Below are 23,086 nucleotides of genomic sequence, written 5' to 3'. Positions count from 1 at the left end.
CGATATAAAAAAGTATATTTGTGTCTATTATCTTAAGTGTGTATATATTTAGGATTTGTGTTTAGTTTTGTACAGGACTTTGGTCAGACTTGTGGCTGTTTTTAAATATGCTTTATAAATTAATTAAACTTGAAACTTGAAAAACTACCTAAACATAAGCTACCATGGTTGTCTGACCTATGTGTCTGACACGTACAATGACTATATCATGGAATTATCTCTGTACTATGGTACCGCGATTGTACTTTATAAGTTTGTTTTATGCGCTATTATGGTTATCATTACTAAAATACCAATATTTCTAACATAATAGTGGATGTATTAAAAGAACTGTATATGTATAGTAGCCTATAATATACAGTTAGATCACATTTGGTTCTATTATTAAAAACTAAAGGCTAATTTTACATCTAATTTATAAAAAATACCTCATATTCAGCACGTTAGTTTTTACATTTCAGTACTTGTCCATTTCAAGTATGATAAATTATCAGTAGCCTACTTGATTCTGAAATTCAGACAACATTGAATCTCATAATGGAAGAGAATATTTAATTAGACTATTTAAAGATTTTCCAGCCAACATAATGAAAACGAAAAGAAATTGCACCTTTTTTTTCAGAAAACAAGCCAAAAGCACCGAGACATTTTGGTGATGGCTCATTACAAGTAACTTGAGTTATGTAATCAGATTACTTTTTCAAGTAACTAGTAAAGTAACGCATTACCTTTACAATTTACAACAAAATATCTAAGTTACTTTTTCAAATAAGTAACGCTAGTTACTTTTTCACATTTATTGACCGACATCTCACCTATCCCCATGTTGAGAGAAATAAAGTGAGGAGGTGTTGGGTGCGCTGTGTAAACATGATGGTTATTGTAGACTAAATCCATAAATCTCACTTGCACGAAAACATTCAGTATTCCTCAAAATGAATAAAAACAGTAAAATGCAATCTCAGAATTTTATTTAAATTACACAAATATACTTCATGTATTTAATCTCACTTTATTAACCAATGTTTTTGCTGCTGACCTTCAGTGATCTAATTCAACCATACTAATAAGCAAAAATGACTTTAGATTAGATTGTGTTTAACTTCCTTCTCCTGTATCCTATTGTTCTTTAATCCAGAAAGGTTTGTTTGAGCGGCGCCCTCTACTGTACAGGCGTAAATATGCATTTCCTTCAGCCTGAGGCTTGTTCATTTCACTTTTGTTGTGAAAGGGCCTTAACATGTGCCAAAAATATAACTTTTTTTGTTGTTATTAAAAAACAAACAAGCAAGCAAGCCCAGGTGAGAAAAAGTAAAGCAAAAGTAATGCAATTAGTTACTTTTTTGAGGAGTAACGCAATATTGTAAATGCATTACTTTTAAAAGTAACTTTCCCCAACATGCAACATTCAAAAACTGAACTGTCAAAAGCTCTTTATTAATACACAACTTCAAAGAAACCTACAATGGTAAACTAGCAACTCATTTAAATCCAAACTCCACCGTAACCATCCTGTAACACATATCTATAACACAAATTCACATATGGAAATGTGCACAGTAAATGATGTATATTGTTCAGATGCAAAAACAACAAAAATAAAGACGTCAAGAGTCAGCAAATGAATTGGTTCAGATCAAAAATATGGATTGAATAATCCGATTTATTTTCTCTTTTGAGCACAAGGCTTGTGTGTCTTAATACAAATATAAAACGACTTTGGCAGATTAAAAAATAAAAAATAAAACACTATACAAATTGCTTTCCTGCAACACTAAGGGCCATGTCAGAGTCCCGACGTGTTGATGTGAGGTCAGTCTTGTCCTCCCGTGAGTTTGTGGAAGAGTTCTTCATCTAATGTTTCATTCTGGTCTTTTGAGCGCGTTGAAAGGAAAATGTATCCTCCGATATACTCGTGAACCACTTTGCAGTCGCAGCTCTGGCAGGAGAACGCAATGGACACGCTCTGGTCAAACTCAATGGCCACCTGTGACACAAATAAACACACTCAAAAAAAGTCATCTTTGCACCAGCCGCACGGGTTACTAAGGTTATTTTATTCACCTGTTTAATCTCCCAGTTGACGTTCCATTGTTTCATGTTGGAGAACCTCCAGGTGGTCACAGGCAAACCGGTCGACATGTCGATGCGGATCAGCCTGTTGTAGGAAATCCCCAGGAGCTCATCTTTCTTGCTCCCTCTGAATCTGTGGCACGCAAAAGACAAAGTGAAATGATTTTGATCTTTATTTCATGGTTGAAGGGCTCAAAAACCTATTCAGACTTGAGTAATGCCAGGCACAAATCAATCTGTAGTTCAGCAAAATTACCTGAAGATACTATTATGTCTAATTTATGAAACAAATCTTATTCAGCATGCGTTTGAATGATTCATTGACTATAGTTTGTTCAAACAGACTTTCACAGCTGCATGTGAAGTATCTGTATATTGCATTTCAAGCAGCAAAAATGATCAGTGCTTGATTATGAAATTGACAAAAAGTCAAAATTGGACCTTATAATGAAGGTTGACATTTCATCTCAATGAGAACAAAGTTACAATTGCAATCGAACCGACAACACTAACAAATCCCAATTAAATGTTTGTTTTTGTTAGAAAAATAGCCAAACGCACTTGTACATTTTGATGATGTGTTAATGTAAACTCATTTATTGTTTGAAAAATTGAACTGAAAAAAGCACTTAGTTAGGAGTACACAAGAAACCTAAAATTTGAATCATATTTCATTGTTTAAAGGCTCAAAAACCCTAGAAATGTCCCTGAGAAATAACAGCCACAAATCAACCTGTTGTTCAGCAAAAGTACTTGACACTGGAAATTTTATGTCTAATTTTTGTAAGTAAAAAAAAAATTCATATTCAGCATGTGTTTGAATGATTCTGTGACTATATCATTTGTACAAACCGCTGTGAAGTATCTGTATATTTGAATAATGAAATTAACAGAAAGTCAAAAGTGGACTATACTAAAGGAATAATTGAATAGTCCTAAGTCCTTAAAATATTTAACCTTGAAATTGAAAGACAACTCTCATTAAATGACCATTTTCATTTTTCAGAAAACAAGACTAGACATTTCGATGTAAACTCATTTAACTTTCGAAAAACTGAACTCTAAAAAGCACTTATAGTCCACAACTTCAAAGAAAACTACAATCTTAATCATAATTCATGGTTGAAGGGTTCAAAACCAAACTCAGCCTTAGTATGTCCCTAAACATGCATTGCACAAATCAATCTGTTGTTCAGCAAAATTACCTGACGATATAGTACTTGATGCCAAATTCGGGCAGGGACTGCCAAGCTTGGATAAAACGCATTTTAGCCTCCATGAGGGAAAGCTGGGAAATATTGTGATGGGCCTCCAAGATTCGTGTGGTCAGCTAAAATAAGAAGAATACATAAAAATGTTGCTATTATTGTAACAGATCTCAGATAGCCAATGATGTTATGTCATAGTGAAAATGAGCCATATCCTGCCATTCTGTGTCGAGATGTAATTTCACCTGTTTGGTCTTGTACTTCTTTGCATATCGAGGAGAAACGAAGCACTCGGCATTCATCTCCATGGACTCTACGTCAGGCGCTGCCTGGCCAGGAGGGGGCGCTAGACTCTTCATCTGCAGGAACGACTGGATGTTCTTCACCTCGGTGCGGTACGAGCTGTAAGCCATCGTCTTTCCTTTAGAGGCCAAAATACAGGCAGCTTTCCACTTGGCGTACTGCGTTTCCTGTTTTTATTCAGTTTTAGCAGAAGAAACAATTAAATGCAAACGCTCATAAAGCTTCTGATTGTAATTTAACCCTGTAAAGCCTGACATATGGCATAATAGTCAGAAAAATCTATTTTTTAAGTAGTTTATTGAACCTTTTTATGCATATATATTATGAAATATTATTACAATGTAAAATAACTGTTTTCTATTTGAACATATTTTGAAATGTAATTTATTTCTGTGATGCAAAGCTGAATTTTCAGCATCATTACTCCAGTCTTCAGTGTCACATGATCCTTCAGAAATCATTCTAATATGATGCTTTGCTGTTCAGAAACATGTATTATTATTATCAATGCTTATATTATTGTGGAAGGTGTGATTTTATTTTATTTTTTTCAGGATTCTTTGATGAATAGAAAGTTTTAAGTAACAGCATTTATTTGATATCAAAAACTTTTGTACCTTAAATGTCTTTACTGGTTCACTTTTGACAAATTGAATGCATTACATAAAAAAAAATAGGTTTTATGTTTTGTATCATATCTGATACTTTTATAGTGATAATATGTAGCTCACATTTGAGGAGGAATCTTTTTTTCCTCAGAGACCCAAACTGAACAGAAATATGCAATTTGGTGTTGTTGTTATTTATATGGGCAAAAAGTAAGATGAAATTCAGATTTTTAACATCAGTGTGCAAAAATCTACATATAAAACACAAATATAAAACTCACATTGTCACAGCGAATATAAACCTCGTTCATTCCGTCAGCTGCTGGCAGTAACAGCTTAAGGCCAAACTTCCTCTCGGTGACGTTGACATCAGGAATGACCTCACATCCTGTATGATTAATGATATGCATTATCACACTGATGCATTGGCTATATTAAAATGAATGATCTTCTCTCTGATTGGCCGCTCACCTCGTAGATGGAGTTGCTCAATGGGCTCCTTATTGGCAGACTCTTTGTTTTTGAAATAAGAAATGGTGGTGTCCCTAAAAACAAACCAGTACTCCTTATACGGCTTTAACGTCAATCGTTTGGGCCTGTAGAGCAAACAAATGAACAGGTAAGTAAATATGCACTGTATAGTTATTGCAGATTATTGCAGTTCTAGACACAAAAAAATAAATAATGTACTGACAAAAAGTACTGTTTTATTCATGGAACCATAGTATATGAATAGGCTATCATTCAGTACCATGATACGCATCTAATTAACATAGTATTATCGTCTGTATCATGTATCGTCTGTTTACCTCAAATAAAAAAATTTTCAAAAGATTATTTGTTAATAATTTGCTTTGCCTTCAAAGAGAAATCTGTAACAACCAAGACTTTTATACTGAAATAGTAAGCTGATTTATTTTTCTCAAAAAATTTTGATAATCTTAAACTCACCTAAACAGTTTAAGTGTATCTTCCAGCTTTGGAATATCAGTGATATCTTCCTGGAAAGAAAAGCACAAGTTAATTTTCATATGTTTTTTTGGAAGAAGTCTTGAAAAAAGGCTGCATTTATTTGATCAAAAACAGTTATATTATAAAATATTATTGCAATTTAAAATAACTATTTTCTATTTGAATATATTTTAAAATGTAATTTATTCCTGTGATCAAAGCTGAATTTTCAGCATCATTACTCCAGTCTTCAGTGTCACATGATCCTTCAGAAATCATTCTAATATGCAGATTTGCTGCTCAAGAAACATTTCTTATTATTATCAATGCTAATATTTTTTTAGAAGGTGATCAATTTTTCTCAGGATTCTTTGATGAATAGAAAGTTTTGAAAACCAGCATTTATTTTATATCAAACACTTTTATACCATAAATGTCTTTACTGTCACTTTTGATCAATTTAATGCATCCTTGCTGAATAAAAGTTATAATTTCTTTAAAAAATCTTACTGACACCAAAATAATATATGTATATAAAGTACCTTAAATATCAGCCAGATTCATTCCAGATATAATAAACTGGCTATTATACCAGGCAACCTAATATCAGTCATAAAGCTAACATCCTTATGAAGAAAATCTAATCATAATGTCATGAAAATCACAGATACCAGGATCTTGTCAGCGTTCCGTCCTTCCAGGGTAGACTCTAAGTTTGAGAGCGCAGCCTCGACTTCATCAATCTCTGGTTCATTGGAATTAGTCAGTGGCTCCGTTGACAAGGTCAGTTTACAGATGTGATACTAGAAAAGATTCATCATTTTGGTCAGTCAATAATGGAGTTCAAGACTCAGAAGACACTGACAAAATTATACATTTCACTTATGAATGAATATAAATAGAGTTTTAATGGCGAGTTCTCAGTAAATAACTAATGAAGTAGATTACAAACTTTACTACATGCTAACATTACAGAAAAAACCTTGTAGTTTCAATGCACATAATTCTAGCAACAAATAATGTGCTAAAAAAGGAGGAAAAGGTGGGAGAATGCTTGTCTGTGCAAGCATTATAGCTCATCTAATATAGTCTTTTTTTTGTTGTTCAGGCATGTCTCCCATCATCCTGCATTCAAAACAGATTTTCCTGCCCCAATTACCACCTGACCTGAGCCCACAGTGACACAGTTAGCCACATTTCCCATCTCACACTGATCATAGATATAGATTACCAGCACAAAACTGCGTAACTGAATGCTATTTTGTGTTGTGGAATGTCACATCCTTTGTCCTCAAAGTAAGTTATCTCATAGCTTCAGGCGAGAAAGGACGACACTAAAGAATTCACCGTAACTCAAAACCATTTAAGATATGTCATGACACTAAATACTATATGTTAGAGCATACTTGTCAGATGATGTTTAATTATAGTTAACAAAAACTAAAACCATAAAAAACTTTGTTACTGGAAATAAATGTAACTTTCCTTGAAATAAAATTGAAAAAACAAACTTTTTTTTCTTCAACATTTCTCCTTTTCCTTTAGCTTAACTTTTACTAAACTAAAAAATATTTTTTTTAAACTTCAGAGACATTAATATAAAAATGTCATAAATATTCTGGAATAAATCTGAAATAAAATAATGAACACAAACAAAAAAATATGTTCTAAGAATGTTTTGCTAACATCCTCATTTAGTTATGGAAACATTATATCTGATTTGTTTTGTTTTCTCCTGAAAGTTAAAAACATTTTTTAAACGTTTTGAAAAAAAAAAAAATCCGATTATGCAAACATTAAGGGAACACACCATTTTATCATTTTGCAAACATTATGGGAACGTTACTTTTGAATGTTCTCTTAAACATTCAGTAAAACAGTAGTTAAACAGTAGTAACTAAAAACTTTAAAAGTAGTAACTTTTAAAAAATGTAAGATGAACATCCAACTAAAACGGTTTAGAAAAAAGAAGTCCCATGAATGATCTATAATACCATTTTTGTGTTAAGATTTTGAGAACATTTTTAAAGACCAGATAACTGAATGAATGTTCTATTAAAGTTTGCTCATAACTTTGAGAGAACTTTTCCAGAATGTTAGCCAAAGTTCTGAGACTGTTCCCTGTTAGCAGGGGAACTGAGATTTACCTGAAGGGATGCAAACATGAGCATCTCTTCTTCAGTGCAGTCGATCTCCTCCAGCAGTATCGCCCAGCGGGCCTGTTCATACAACTGTGTGATTCTCACAGCATCATACTACGAGAAGAAAAAGCTCATTTAGACATATCGGGCCATCTAACCTTATCAACCATAAACATATGAGTCACATCTCAAAGATGCCATATTATGCCTTTTACAAAGTCTTGATTTTGTTTGTGGAGTCTACTGGAATAGGTTGTTATGCTTGAATTTTCAAAAACATTATTTTTCACACATTTAACATTGTTGCAGCTCCTCTCTTCCCAGTCTGTCAGTAACGCTCTGTTTTAGTTCCAGTCTATATGAAGCCCCTCCTTTTGAAAAGTGTGATGTGCTCTGACTGGCTGCTGGACCAGCGTGTTGTGAATGTGATTGGTCAACCGCTTTGAGTGGTTGACCAATAGCAAAGCTCCTTACCACAACCTTGAGTTTCAACACACTACTGACTCAACTCAACCAGGCTTCCCCCTTTTTTTGCATATGCTTTGGGCGGGTTATTATTTAAAGGAACACGCTGACTTTTTGGGACTTTAGCTTATTCACCGTATCCCCCAGAGTTAGATAAGTCCATACATACCCTTTTCATCTCCGTGCGTGTCATAACTCTGTCTGACGCACCCACCGCTAGCCTAGCTTAGCACAAAGACTGGAGGTAAACGGCAAGGAAAATGTTGGCGTTATTTTGTCACTTATTGGGAGCAGTATGCTAGCTGGAGCCGTTTACCTCCAGTCTTTGTGCTAAGCTAGCTAGCACTGGGTGCGTCAGACAGAGTTACGGCACGCACGGAGATGAGAAGGGTATGTATGGACTTATCTAACTCTGGGGGATACGGTGAACAAGCTAAAGTCCCAAAAAGTCGGTGCGTTCCTTTAAACGAGGAATATTGTGACGTGTTTGTTCCCAGAAGAAAACTCAAGACTACAATGGAGGCATTTCAGGGAGTTCAGAAACAGTGCTCACTGATATAGAGAATAACTCCTTTTGGAGTGACTTTGTGTTTTGTAACTTTGCAGAACTTTTTCATGCTCAAACAGCAGCATTACACACTAAAGAAAGTTGAACATGTAAAAAAGCATAATAGGTCCTCTTTAATATAATGTGGCATAATTTAAAGAATAGTTGGTCTCTCACCTTTGGGTTGAGGTCAAAGAAGCAGTGGTACTTGAATCGCAGCAGGAGTCTGTCATTTTCCTGGATTCCCTGTTCCATCAGCGAGCGAGAGGAATCCAGCCACCTGCAGATCAACGTCTCAGTTAGAATACACAAATTCACAAAAACTCATCAATAAATACAGCAACATATTAGTCAACATGACAATTCTTTTTTTTTTTTATGTTGCCCAAGGGTTTTAATAATAGTGCACATTATTTTAAATGCATGTGCCTCGTACACAGAATAACTTCCCCTCCCTCTTGCAGCAACATCTCTTCTCTTCTCTGATGATGTGTTTACTGGCGTGAGGGCGGGACAACCTGTCATTCACATGAGATCCACCAATAGCAAACCACAACCATCCAACAATCCAATCAATTCCCAATAGACAAAAGCAAGTCCTGTCCTTCATTTTTGCTTGGATAAACGTCACAACGACTATCACAACTTTAAGGCAATTCATTATTCAAAGCGTGTGCTACTGTGATTTTACCATAGTAAATGATTGTTTTTGGGAATGAGGTGAAATATATCTTGAATAAAACAGTAGAAACAGCAATATGCTAAAATAAATGTTGAATAAAAAAATATGTATACATAGAGTAATATAGTTGTAACTATTAAATCACAGGTGTGTGGCTATTGTAATGGCACTGAATGCTGTGGAGCATCAGATTTTAGAAACAAAACTACATGCGTTATGAACTGAAGTATGAAGATCTATTAATAAAGATATTGAAGGAATCTCTATTCTTGGAGACATAGGATCAGGGGTCAAACACTATCATTCAAACATTTAATTCAGTAATTTAATGCATCCTTGCTAAATTTAATCAAAAGTGTCAGTAAAGACATTTAAAATGTTACAAAAGATTTTTATGTCAAATAAATGTTGTTCTTTTGAACCTTCTATTCATCAAAGATTTCTGAAAAAATGTATGCATCGGTTTCGACAACATATTAAGCAGCACAACAAATGTTTCTTGAGCAGTAAATCATCATATTAGAATGATTTCTGAAGGATCATGTGACACTGAAAATTCAGCTTTGCATCAAAGGAATACATTTTAAATTGTAATAATATTTCACAATATTACTGTTTTACTGTATTTTTGATCAAATAAACGCAGCCTTTGTGAATGTAAGAGAGTTCTTTTGAATGGTAATGTAAATGTGCCTGTCTGTGTCTTCCTCTTACCCAGCATTAATGGCTGCTTTATCATCCACAGTGAGAGGCTTGTAGAGTTTGGCCAGTTCCTCCGGTGGAAGGTTGGGCTGGCTGGCCGTCAGGGGACTCTCTCCGAACCACAGACTGGTGGAAGACGCAGGAGAGCCGCTCTCAGGGTCATAGGTCGGAGTCATCGTTTTACTGTACAGACCAAGTGCTCCTGTAGAAAGTATAAATGTAAACTTGTAAGTTATTATTTGTTTAAGACTTACATGTTTATCCAAACTGTAGATAACTATCCAGAAGCAATCCACAGTATTTTCTAGAATAAAAAAAATGCACATTAAGGCGTTTAAAACTTGTACAAAAGGAAATATTCATTTATAAAAATATTTTTTATTTTACAATAAGATTTTTATCTGGAAGCCTAAATGCATAATGCTTACTTAATCACTGTACATTTAGTTAAAATTAACTTTATTATATTTATACATTTTTATCCAGACATCAATGGCTGTATTAGTATCAGTGATACTGACCTTCATTCATAAAAAGATGCCAATAAACATGTATTTAAAATATACTGTAAATATATAACTTTATGTTGCTTCTACATTAATTTGGAGATTAGCTGTGAAATTATTACATTATAAAATATATAAATTAATATAAATAAAGTTGAATTTATTTATTTTTGAAGAAAAAATAATGTATGGTTAACAGTCTAAGAATGTATATTTATTGAATTAATGTTTTATTGTTTTGTATATTTGTATGTTATTGGTTATGATTAAGTGGTTCTTTTTTTTTTTTGGTTTGTTGATGCTTGTTTTTTCATTGTAATAAAAAAAATCTTCAAAATCTTCATGGCCATGTTCAGCCAATAAATACCTCCTGCCATTCCGCTGGCGATGTCCATGTTTAATATCTCATCAATGGCTGATTCTGCACCCTTGTCTTTTTTCTTTTTCTTCTTTGGTTCATCTATTGGTTTTAGAAGAGATAGTTCTTCAGATCTTCTAATGTCTGAGAACAAAGAATGAAAACATACACAGTTTAGTAAAGAATCAACTAATGTAGAGAAAGAAATAATGGAAAAATGAATTACTCAGCATTTCTTTCATGTAAAAAAAGTATTTTTTTTTAACCATTTTTGTTTTGTTTTAAATGTATTAGTGTCTATTTTTAAAAGTTTCAAATTTAGTTGTATAGAAGCATCTTCATTCAGCTGAGTTTCTCGAAAATCTGTGTAAAGACGCAATGCTGCATTAAAGGCACAATATGTAACTTTTTTGCTTTAAAAATAGCAAAAATCACTATATCTATGTTATATTTTTTTTTTGGTTGTGTACTTACATTATCCAGACTGTTTCCAACAACTTTCAAACCAGGTGAAATTTGTAATTTAATTCGAAGACACGTCCCGTTTCTTTATTTCCGTTTTGTCGCCGTCAATGGCGTCATATCCGCGTTCTCCCTGGTTTCCGCTCGTACTGCCATAGTAACCAGAGCTATGAACCAGAGCCCTGTGATAGTAACCAAAGCGACTGACGTGGACAACTGTGTAGTTCGCAATGTCTATTTGCACGCTGTTGTTGTTTCGTTCAAACATTATGGACCATGGCAAGCAGACTTTGGATAAAAAAGGAGAACTAAAACGAGAATCAATATCAATCAAGATGCCGAGAGCTCCACGTCCGAGACTTCGACCGCTCCTACATGTACTTTATTAAACAGGTGAGCACATTTACATAAAACTAATCAATGTTATATAGTTCAACAATGATAAAATGTTAGAATATGATCAGTATGTTATTCTAATGTTGATCTAGCTTACTGCTAGTCTCATACAGACAAACTAACACATAAATTTCAACACATTCAAATGCAGTTTAACAGTTAGTGTGCTAGTGTAATGTTAGACCAAGTGAAACAGCGCTGCGTTACCTCACAAAGTTTAATTTGTCTAATAAACTGACCTGTGAGTAGTAATTCTGCACTTGCGTGTAGTTCGGTAGAATGAAATGTCCATAGCAGCTATTCCTTTTATATCCGCGGGACTCGCGTCGCGTGTGGAGCTGATAGCTGTCTCTTAGCAATCCCGAACTGCTTCATATCACAGTCATGATAAAAGCATCGATGTATTCAGTCATCCATAAAGATTATTAGATCGGTCGGCTTGACGTTGATGACAAGATCCATAATTCTTAGCAAATGTTGCGTCATCAAACTACGTCTTTGTTATTGTAAAGAGGTTAGCGACTCCTAGCGGCGAAAAATTCCATACTGTACGTTTAAAGTCAGACTAAAGTATGCCTGCTCTGACCCACCTCAGCCCCTAGTATAATAATATGCAATTAAAATTGTTTTGTAAATGCATTTATGCCACCTCTGAGCAGCATTAAACAGTTGCGTAAAGACACCTAATTGCCACTTCAGAAGTGCTTCTGTGCCACATTTGCAGTTAAATTTGGCAATTCCAGTTCTAGTATCAGGTTCAATCAAAAGTGTTAATCATAAATGTTCGTTTTTAATGATTGTCCATATGATATAATGTGGTATCTAAATGACACAAACCTGAATTAGTATTACAGCACATTCATACATTTTACACAATATTTTAAAATAGGTGAATTATAAAATCCCAATTATCCCAAATTAACCCGATTTCTTTTTCATGTAAGCAATTGCAATGTAATATTATATTAATCATATTTTATAATATAACAAATACATCATTTTCCTTTGCACTTGTTCTTACTGAGTGCTTTGCAGATCTCAGCCACGGCTCTGAAGACCACACCAGAGAAGGTAACCGGGAGCTTGATGGTCTTCATGTTGGGCAGCTGGATACACAGGGGTTTGTGTTGTGGAGTGTATCGCAGGTCAGCGTCCGACTGGACTCCATATTTATCCAGAGTCCAGTGTGTCTTCAGCAGCCAGCAGCTCTTCTGCTCCCACCAGATGGCATGATCAGACCAGTCCTGAGGAGCCTCTGACACAAAGAACGTCATACTGTGAGAACATGAGCCTGAGACAATGCTCTGATGCCATTTATCTCCACACACACATATAGAGCACAACAGTAGGGCTCCAAAAGTAAAAAAAAACCACAAGCAATTCCATAGTAAAACAGATTTTTGTAATAACATAAACCTTTTAAGACCTAGTAAACGGAGGCAAAGTCCCTTTAACCCCTTTCGCGGCAAAGATCACAGACGGCTTATTGTTGTTCAACATTCATTACTCGTTAAAACATCACACTCTTACTTGATCTGGACAAACTGAGCATCATTAGAAAGGTTTATGACTCCAGCTTCGATATTTGACCACTGTTTATGATTAAACTGGTTTGCAGTGACATTAATTTCTTAATTTATAAAAGGCTCTTTAATTTATTGAAAGGCTCGGCGATTTACATCAATAGAGCATGAATGGGCCAGTTCTCCTCACCAGACATTAGTCAAAGACTGTAAATGGGTGTTTACAGGGCAATACAATATTTAATAAGAATCTCATCAGCCTTCTCTAAAACTTCTCCAAAGCCTCCCCTGACATGGTCTCGTAATTTTAGAGATATCATCCTCAGATTTGAAATGAAGCATGACCACAATTGTTGCTACACTTTAATTGTGGTTATAAGTTGCAATACTACATTCACATAATATTTTTATTCATTTAATAAATATATTCTTAATATTTGTTGTTTTTGTTTTTGTGTTTGAGCTTATATATCTCAATATTAATAACAGTCTGATTAATTTTGAGTCTTGAACTGTAAACTCTCAAGGGTTGGCTTTCTAAATATATGTTGGTTATGTGTCTATTCAGAATGACTTATGAGCAGCAACCTTTTTATTTTGGGTATGTCATGTATGCATCACTTGCCAAAATTGGGGCTGACTGGTAAAGGGCTTTAAGGCATTAAAGTCATTTCACTCAACGGCCATTTTTGAAACGCCTCTCTGGCATCTATTTCAGTCATGAAAGTACAGCTCCTATCTCTTTGAATGGGGAAACACAAAATTCTCCAAAGGTGTTTACCAAGCTTACGATTACATTTCATATTTGAAATCACCAATGAAATCTGACAACAACTGTCTCATAAATTTTGTTTTTAAACACTCAAATCATGACCAGCCAATGCACATGTGTAGTCATAAGAAGTACAGTCATAATCTGTTTATGTTATCACAAAAATCTCAGAACTCATGACTGTTTCTATAGCTGTTTCTAGGCGGGACTTATTTCGCCATATTGTGCATTGCACATTCTCCCATTCATAAGCTGTGTCCCAATTCAAAGGCTGTATCCTTCAAAGCCCACAGCCTCTGAATTGGGACACAACTATAGTAATATGATATTTTGATGGAGCAGACAGTCACTGTCGCAAAACATATCTTTTTACTTCATCACAGCACCTATACAAAACATCTTTGCTGTTATTACTATAGTAAGAACATGTAACAAGTTACACATTACATGTAGTAACGACAGTAATAACTGTAAATTATGCATAATTACATGCAACTAACTCTAAACCAAACCCTAATCCTAACCCTATGGTAAGTATATGTAGTTAAAGGTATAGTGGAGGATTTTCTTTTTCCGGGTGGATCATCAAGACTATTGGTCCTCCTAGTTGTCAATCATTCTGGTGATATGTTTACGCAAGGCCGTCGTACGTGCTCGTCCCTAAGTAGTTTTCGCTTTCTGCGCATGCACACTTTCAGGTGTATATGTGTGGTGAGCTACGGTTTCAGCCATTCATTGAAGCTCGCCGTTCTCACCGGGTTTTTTCAAAATGTCTGAGGGTCGCAAGAGAAAAAGTGTCTACGAATTGTATGACAAGAAGAGAAAGGCCTCTGAAGAAAGAAACAAGACCAGAGTGTTTTTGGGAGAATATTTCACACGCTGGCGTGCGCTAAAAGCACAGGTTGGGCTTCCCACTGATGCCTCAGTCGTGAAGTTTCTACTCGACAGGTAAAGTTTGGCATGCTATTTGGAGAAATCCATTTAAAATCACTGCTAGTAAAAGTTAATGTAAGCTATGATTAGCGATGCTAGCCCTAGCACAAGTCACGCACCGCGCAGACTAGGCTTGTATGAGCCATGCTGACAGCAACTTGTAAACTTAGCGTGCACGAGGAGAACTAGGCTAGTGCATGTTCTCTCGTGCACACGTTTAATAGGCGTTCCCTCTCGGGAGCAGGTAGAGTGTTGCACATGTGCATTTTTTCAAAAAGTGGAGAGGGCGGTTCTTTTCTAAAATTCGGGAAAATCCTCCACTATACCTTTAATTATTATTAAAGTGTAACCAAATAAAGTGTGACCGGAAAACATTGGATTGATTTGAGTACTTATTGGGTTTGGGTGGAAAAGTTGATGTAAAGCCCTAAAACACCAATTTCAAATGAACTTTTAGTTTAAACAGGTTAGGATATATAATCGTTTAATTGTGAGTAATGCTATTGCTATCTAAAACTATTCAAAATCATTGACAAAGTTGAAATAAAAAAAATACAAATATAAGATGAAGAATTTTACCTTAACAAATTTAATTAAGTTGAAAAATAAATTAAAGCTATAAATAATTTTAAAAGAAATTAACAAACGGTACACAACAAAATTATTAAAACTTAAATTAAATTGAAAACTGAAAAAAGGATATTTAGTATATAAATAATACTAAAATAATACTGTTATTTGCTTTTTTATTTTACTTTGCGCACGTTAGTATAGGACTTTGAGGAAATTATTATTAAAGAGCTGAATAGGAAAAAATTTTATGTGGAGTGGTTTAATGTGTAGTTAAACTACAACCATGACATAAACCAGACCAGTTCCACAGAGCAATACAAACATGAGGCAATGTTTGATGACACGACAAATTCATTTAAACCTTGATGATTCTTCTTTTACTCACATTTCCTTCATCCTCCACACTGATCATCATCTGACTCACACCCCGTAATAACCTACTAGAGAAATTCTGGGGTGCCTGTACTCTAATATACCTATTACGTTGACTATAAACAGATTGAGTTCAAATGGGTTCAAGAATGACCATTTACAATTAAAGAGCTACATGGCAAAGCATAGTAATTAGCAACTGGGTCGTCTGATGAGTCTGTAGAGGAAAGCAGGATGTTTTGCAAATGTCTCTCTGGCTAACACAGTTACACAGTGAACTTCAGACCCTGTGTCGGCAAACAACGCCTGAGTCAAAGAACAATAGCTCTGAGCATGAGGCTATACAAAGATATGTAAGGTAAACATGGGCGTACCTGTGCATTTCAACCAGTGTTTAGGACTCTAGAACTGCACTTGAACGGGATCCAGAATACTTAGTTTTTCGTTACTTCATTTCTTTTTTAAAAGGGGTTTCCCATAAACTCTGACTGCTTTTTTCAACCCATCCTTACAAAACACTATTCTTACTTTGAAGAGCTTTGGACGTGCTCTTAAAAAGCTTTTCAGAATTGCACTCAGAACTTCTTTTAAATCCAAAGGAAAATCTTGAATTTGCATTAAAGTAGCAAACAGAGGCTGAAACAAAACTGCAGTTAAAATGGAATGAAATTTAAAGACATTACTGCTTGCTGTTTGGATTTAAATAGGCAAATGTTTAAAGGCCTCCTTAAATAAAACTTTACGTTTTTTAGCTTTTAGTACGAATATGTTAGACTTAAGGTTTTGAATAAGCTGGTGTGTTCCAAAACAATGACAAAATTCACATTTAGGAGGAGATATAAGCATTCAAAACTTACAGTCTCTCACTTCCGCTAAAATAGATCACAGATTTTTATGACATCACCGCAGATCAGCTTCTCAACACATCTTCTGTCCAATCAAATGCTCTCTAGAATCTAAAGCGTCCCGCCTCCTATGCTACAAATACCACCTGGCCAAAGCGACCGTTGACGCGCCACGGAGCAATATGGGTTGGAGATGTGTTGGTTAAGATTGAAATGGCTAGAATTTATTCACAACTCTACTATTGAATCCAACGTATCATCAACACTTGGATTTGCTTCCATGGTGCTGTCAAGTACGACTTGCAGTCTGTGAGGTAAACTAAAAGCTATTGGCTATTTGAAAAGGGGGAGGGGCCATTCAAAATGTCCCGCCTTAGCTTCCTGTTTCAGTGGAAATTACGTCAACGCATCATACAAAGCTGCGCGTTCCAAGGCACCTCAGTGGGCCTTTAAGAGCCTATGATTGGATCATTATTGCAGTGATTATTATGTTTATAGCATGTTATATGTTTGGCAACAGTTCTTCTTCTAACCCTAAGTGATGGAGTGTGTAGCCTTTAATTTCTTAAGCAACCATATAGGAAGACACATCATGGCCATATTCCAGGATGACAATGTCAAGATTCATCAGGCTCAAATTGTGAAAGAAGGGTAGGAGGGGAGAATGAAGAATCATTTTCACACTGGAATTGTCACCTCTGAGTCCAGACCTTAAACTCATTGAAAATCTTTGGGATGTGCTGGAGGAGACTTTACAGAGTGCTGGACTCTTGCATTGTCAATACAAGATCTTTCATTGATGCACCTCTTGATGGAAATAAATGTTGTGATGTTATTTCCATCAAGAGGTGCATAAATTTTTGGTCAAGATCTTGTATTGACAATGCAAGAGTTAAGCACTCTGTAAAGTCTCCTCCAGCACATCCCAAAGACTTTCAATTAATTTAAGGTGTGAAGATGATTCTTCATGCTCCCTCCCAACCATTCTTTCACAATTTGAGCCTGATGAATCTTGACATTGTCATCCTGGAATATGGCCATGATGTGTCTGCCTACATGGTTGTTGAATGAAATGAAAAGCTACACCAATTCGTGTTCATACTCATGTGCTGGTTCTCCAACAGAGAAGTCTGTAAATTACTCACTTATCTTCTCTACAAGTTTGAGCATGAGACCCCCGACATGGAGATCCCCCTTGACCCGCAATTTAAACTTCATGCCCTCATCTCCCTCGCGCTGGTCCACCTGGATGGTGAGTTCCCAGGAGTTGGCTACGGTAGTGGCCATGATTCTGCCTGCAATCAAATCACAGACAAACACAGTTACAAACCACCACAGGCACATGATATAGTCTGATCCAGAAGACTATTCATGTGATTCAGTGTCACAATACTTTTTTCTTCATTCCAAACAGCATATGAATTATTTTATGATTTGAAAACAAACCTTTTTTATGTTTTGCTTGAAATGTGTGTTCTTATACTTTATTGGTGACACTTTACAATAAGGTCTCATTTGCTAACATTAGAAAACTACATTAGTTAACATGAACTATCAATGAATAATACTTCTAAAGCATTTAAAAATCGTAGTTAATTTCAACATTTACTCAAAAGTTGTATCTGTTAATATTATTAAATGAAGCGCAGCTAACATGAACAAACAATGAACAGTTGTATTTTTATTAACAATTGTTAACAAAGACAAATAAATACTGTAACAAATGTATTGCTCATTGTTAGTTATTATTATGGCATTAATTAACATTAACTAATGGGACCATATTGTAAAGTGTTACCATAACTAACATTAACAAAGATTAATAAATGCTTTAAAAAAAAAACATATCGCTCGTGCATTGTCAGTTCATGTTTGCTAATGTATTAACTACAAATCAGACCTTATTGTAAAGTTTTACCACTATTTTTATTATTGATTTGTCAGGAAAATGTTTTATATAGCATTACAGATATAAAGAATACATAAAACAAGGGGTAAACATTCTGTTTTTGATGTAAGTACAGGTTTACATAGGCTACACAAAATCAGAGGGAGTGACAGACAGAGAACTAAGGGTGGAGGAGGGATGTGTGATTACAGAACAAGGGAGACTTCAGCTTAAAATTCCTGACAAGCTGAGACAAGACCACAGTCAGAAATAACAGAACGACTCACACAGAGCCGTCATCCTGCTGTCTTGTTGGGTTTTACATCAATAAACAACAAAGCCCGGGTCTTACACACAAAAACACAGAGTCAAGATCTGCTGTGTAAACTACACAATCCATGACTTTAGGGATCTTTTTGTGTGACTTAAGATGGGAAAGCATTAATGTTTTTACAAGTTGCATTTGAGTTCTCAGTATTGCTATTTAACCAGGTCTGTCCATGTTCACTAAGGAGGGTGGGGGAGGGAGAGATGTTTGGCTAGATTAGAGATAAAACACACTCTCTGAACTAAGACAACTTTTTATCTAGCCCAAGGGCCAAGCTGGTAAGCGAGCAGGTTAACATGTCCGCAGGCTAAGAAAGAAAACTACTATTCCCTATGTAACAGATACTTGAATTCAGATATGAACAAGTAGGACATTTAATTCTTTATACAAGATAAATTCATCAGCTCATGTTTGCATTTGACGATCATGTAAAAATTAAATGAGGGCTGTAAATAAAAGCAGCTGTACAGTTCAGAGGGATTCACTTTTCCTCTGCTACAATATGCTGATCTGAAGGATCCGTACTGTGACATCAACAACTCTTTTAATCTACAAAGACCCATAATGTAACTGAATAACCCTATATACAAGATATGCTGTAACTAAGGTGCTGCAAATGTTAATTAAAACCATATATGTGAGAATATACTATTAAAAAAAGAAAAAAAAAGAGTTGTGCTCAATATCTCGAAATACAGTGATAGATAGAAATGAATGAAAGCATGTGTATTTACCTCAGAGCAGACCAAAATTTCTTACTTTTCCCAAAGGAAAGAGTACAGAATGTATTGTAATGCACAGGCCTACGATCCGACGTTTTTCATAAATAACATGATATAAAACATTTCTTAAATAGGTATCTCATATTTACTTTTAGCCTATATCAAACTCTTAGCATCGTTAAAACTCATTCTTAAGCAATTTTCTCCAATAAAATAGCGCAGAGCAAACGAAACAGAAAGCCGTTAGGCTATATAATAATCTAAACTGAGTAAAATATATATATTTTCCCCTCACCTGAACGTGTTCCCGAGGATTTACCCTTTGGAAAGTGAAACACAGATCTCCTGTCCAGGTGGGCAAGCTGGAGAAAACCCCGCCCAGAATTCTACTACGTCAAAGGCCGGGCTCATGAATATTAATTAAATCGTGCCGCACGTCTCTCAAGCTCTCCAATAAACTCGCGTACGTTAATTGCTTGTCGGTGACGTTACGGTGTTCGATTTCAGCACCTAAGGCTTGATTTATGAATATTGTTAGTCACTGGCTTATAAAGATTAGGAACACAGTCTTCACCATAGTAGCATAATAGCGGTGTGCCATAGAAATACAGGAAGGGCCCGTAACGGAAGTGACTAAACAAGCCACAACGCAAATACCTGAACACTAACTAGGTTGTAATTGTTGCCCAAACTATGACCACATAATGACTAACTCGTGCGCTGTGTCTGTGAGATTTTTAAACCAGTTCCAGCCAACAAAACTCAAGATTTAAACCGGATTATACAGCCAGAAGGTTAGCTACGGTTAAATTTGAACAGAATATTTTATAATTTACAAGCTGTCAACCCTTTTTTTTTCTTTCTTTTTTTTTTTGTGAAATGGTTTGCTTGAAAAGTTTATATAGGTTACACTTTTAATGATAAGAAACCGATTTTGTTTGCGTTGTTAAACATACATAATAAACGTTTAGCACAAGCCACATGTTATTTGGTCCCAATGTTGTATTTGACCATTTTAATGTATTATTTCACAAAAGTAGGCTGAAAATAACTGATGCTTAAAATGCTGATAAAGTATAAGAAAATGAGAACAATTAAGTGAATTTAAATGAATAATTTGTCATTTCAATATGGAAATGTTATATATCCTAATAAAACCATAAAAATGGATTTTTATATCCTAATCTTTCTTCTTTGCTTTCTTATTTGAAGTTAATCTGTCTCATTTGGTTCATCTGTCCAGCAGAGGTCAGACTTTGCATACTAATATGCTATGATGGAATTGCCCTGATTTTTTTTTTTTTTTTTTTTTTTTCATGCACCATAGCATTCTTTAAAGTACATTGGAGTCCCATGCAAATACCATGGTATATAAATATGGTAATCATGCAATACCATACACTGATGAGAGAGAGACATCAAATGGCACATATTGTGGTCATAAAGTGGGAGAACATTATTAGTTTCTGAGAAACAGACAGACTGTTTACAGGATTCACATATAAAAAAAACTTAACAAACTTAACAATGTGACATTTTAAACTACAGAAATGCCCTAAAATATTTCCCAACTGCGTTTCTCCAGCACAACACCAGGTGTTGCTGTACAGCTGGTGTGCAGCCAGAGTTTAGCCACAATTTCGGCTAAAGACTCACATAGTTTCTGTCTCCCTATGGACATTATTTTATGGTTTGGTAAACCTTACAGGGAATGTGGACTTGACCAAAATATCAAATGTCAAGGCTCAGCCTAAAGACCCTAAATATGCGCCGTTAAAGCAAACTCCCATGGGAGAAGTGTCCTCTTACATTTATGCTAATTCAAACCATGTCCAATGCTTATGATCTTTTGTTTTCTAGTTGAAAAACACTTGTGTTCAAATTCCTACAGGAACACCAGCAGGAATATTTCATCATAAAGAAGGGGGCAGTATATCAAACAGACGGCCTTTTCTCTGAACTCGACCAATTACTCAGTTTATTATAGTTTGATCAGGCACTCAGCGGCATCAGCGTGTCAAATAGAGAATCTATTGTGCAGATGATTAGATCCTTCCCTAGCCAGTGTTAAAACTCAGGTCGGGTCCGATTGCGATCTAAAACCTAAATCCCTGCTAGGAATCCACACACGGAGGCCAGTGGGATCAAGCTATGCTCGCGGTGCGCTCTTTCCCTAAGTGGATCAGTCCATTAAGAAAAAAGAAAAGAAAACATTGTTGTTTACATCCTCCGTATGACCTCATTTGACCTCTCTGCTCCAGCATTCCTGCCATAGTTTTGACATTTAAGCGCAAGTACACGAGGCGGACAGGGAAAACAAGGCTTAATCACACCCAAAGGGCGAGCGGGAGATAACAAAACAACTTCTTAACCTGAGAGTTCAGAGGGGTGATGGATGCCACTCCATCTGCACATCAGCCTTTTCATTTTCTCTTCTCGCCTTTAAAGACACTCTTCCTGCGAACCCAGCAAATGATTCTTTGAAAATGTTATTTTAATAATTACGAACGCCAGGAGGGCCTCTCTGCGAGGTCATTCCATATGAACTTGAGTTTTGATGCCCAAGTAAGTTTCCACAGCAGGATGAAGCGTGAGCACAGGGGTTATAACTTTTTAACAACTTCATGTTCCTTTAATTCAAAGAACTTTTGCCTAAAAACAAAGAAATTAACTTTCGGTTACACTTTATTTTACATAGTTACATTGTACTTACTCAAGTACTGAGTAATATTAATTAACTACATGCACTTACTATAGATTTATAGGGTTTGGTTTAAGTGTAGTTATTTGTAATTATGCATAATTTACAGTTAGTAAGTACATGTAGTAACATGTAACTACGTCACCTTAAATAAAGTATTACCCAACTTTAATTTCAATATCTTTTAAAAAAAAGGTCACCCCGAAATTAAAAAAAATTGTTTTTGGCATTTGGAACTTTATATTTATTATGCATATACGTTTTTTAATGTAATTTAAGTTGAAATGACGTAAACGTCCAAGTTGATTGTACTTAAAAATTTAAGGCAGCAACCTTTTTTTTTCCAGTGTTGGTATTTCCACTATTCTCTCCATTCTTCCTTTGATTTCTGAATCCAAGAAACTGGTAGCGTCCAATATTTTGCATTTGGAGTGGCATTCTGCACTTTTCTTCAAGTGAAGATTCTTCACTAAAGGCACACTTCCTCTTCTTCTATGTGATTGCTTAAATCTCACTAGATATTGGATCAGATAGCCTTGTTCTTCTAGTATCACTTATCTTGTGCGACATTATATGCTACTGAAACAAATATGAAAAAGTATCAAGTTGAGTTGTTTGCTCATAAAGCTCCCTTTCTGCCCCTCTCTCCATATATATATATATATATATATATGCGTATACCAAGATTTGGATTGTTAGAAAAACAGTTCTAGAAAGTTCCAGAAAGTTCTGAACAGAACTAGAAAGTTCCAGAAAGTTCTAAACAGTTCTGAAGTGTTTTAGGAAGTGCTACTTATAAGCAGTAACGTTTGTTATTATGGTTGTTCCAATTTTTTATCTGGGGTGACTTTTTTTAAACTTAGAGGAATTAGGGACTTTTTCATTGTTTTTAAGCTAAAGTTCATCGATTTATGATGCAGGAAATCTTTTATTTGAAAAATAGTCAAAACGTTATAACCTTCGTGAGCACAGAGTCACAGGAGACAGAGAGAGTAAATAGACAAGCCAAAAAGTGCACTGAACCTGT

At 35.3% G+C, this 23,086-nt stretch overlaps 1 protein-coding gene across 1 annotated transcript; it reads right to left on the bottom strand.

Annotated features, from left to right (window-relative positions):
* Positions 1-955: 955 nt before the first annotated feature.
* On the bottom strand, positions 956-19,743 carry fermt1 (FERM domain containing kindlin 1). The gene is made up of 15 exons (XM_084432024.1): positions 19,654-19,743; positions 17,566-17,715; positions 12,424-12,657; positions 10,554-10,688; positions 9,693-9,882; positions 8,474-8,576; positions 7,291-7,398; positions 5,815-5,946; positions 5,144-5,193; positions 4,664-4,788; positions 4,474-4,580; positions 3,527-3,751; positions 3,279-3,403; positions 2,065-2,206; positions 956-1,987 (listed from the first exon to the last, which is right to left on the bottom strand). The coding sequence occupies exons 2-15, from the start codon at positions 17,705-17,707 to the stop codon at positions 1,814-1,816; spliced, it is 1,992 nt and encodes a 663-aa protein (XP_084288150.1). The 5' UTR covers positions 17,708-17,715; positions 19,654-19,743; the 3' UTR covers positions 956-1,813.
* Between the last annotated feature and the right edge of the window lie 3,343 nt (positions 19,744-23,086).

This window comes from Rutilus rutilus, assembly GCF_951802725.1.
Source record: "Rutilus rutilus genome assembly, chromosome: 15".
NCBI lineage: Eukaryota > Metazoa > Chordata > Actinopteri > Cypriniformes > Leuciscidae > Rutilus > Rutilus rutilus.
The sequence above is the reverse complement of the archived record's forward strand: the minus strand, read 5'-3'. Positions and strand labels throughout refer to the sequence as shown.

Bases quoted from the DNA above. Each gene is read 5' to 3' on its own strand.
- fermt1 (XM_084432024.1), bottom strand. From the start codon at position 17,707: ATGGCCACTACCGTAGCCAACTCCTGGGAACTCACCATCCAGGTGGAC. The intron at 8,577-9,692 runs GTAAGAGGAAGA...GTTGATCTGCAG, and splicing joins AAAGCAGCCATTAATGCTGG to GTGGCTGGATTCCTCTCGCT. The intron at 4,581-4,663 runs GTGAGCGGCCAA...TTAATCATACAG, and splicing joins TGAGCAACTCCATCTACGAG to GATGTGAGGTCATTCCTGAT.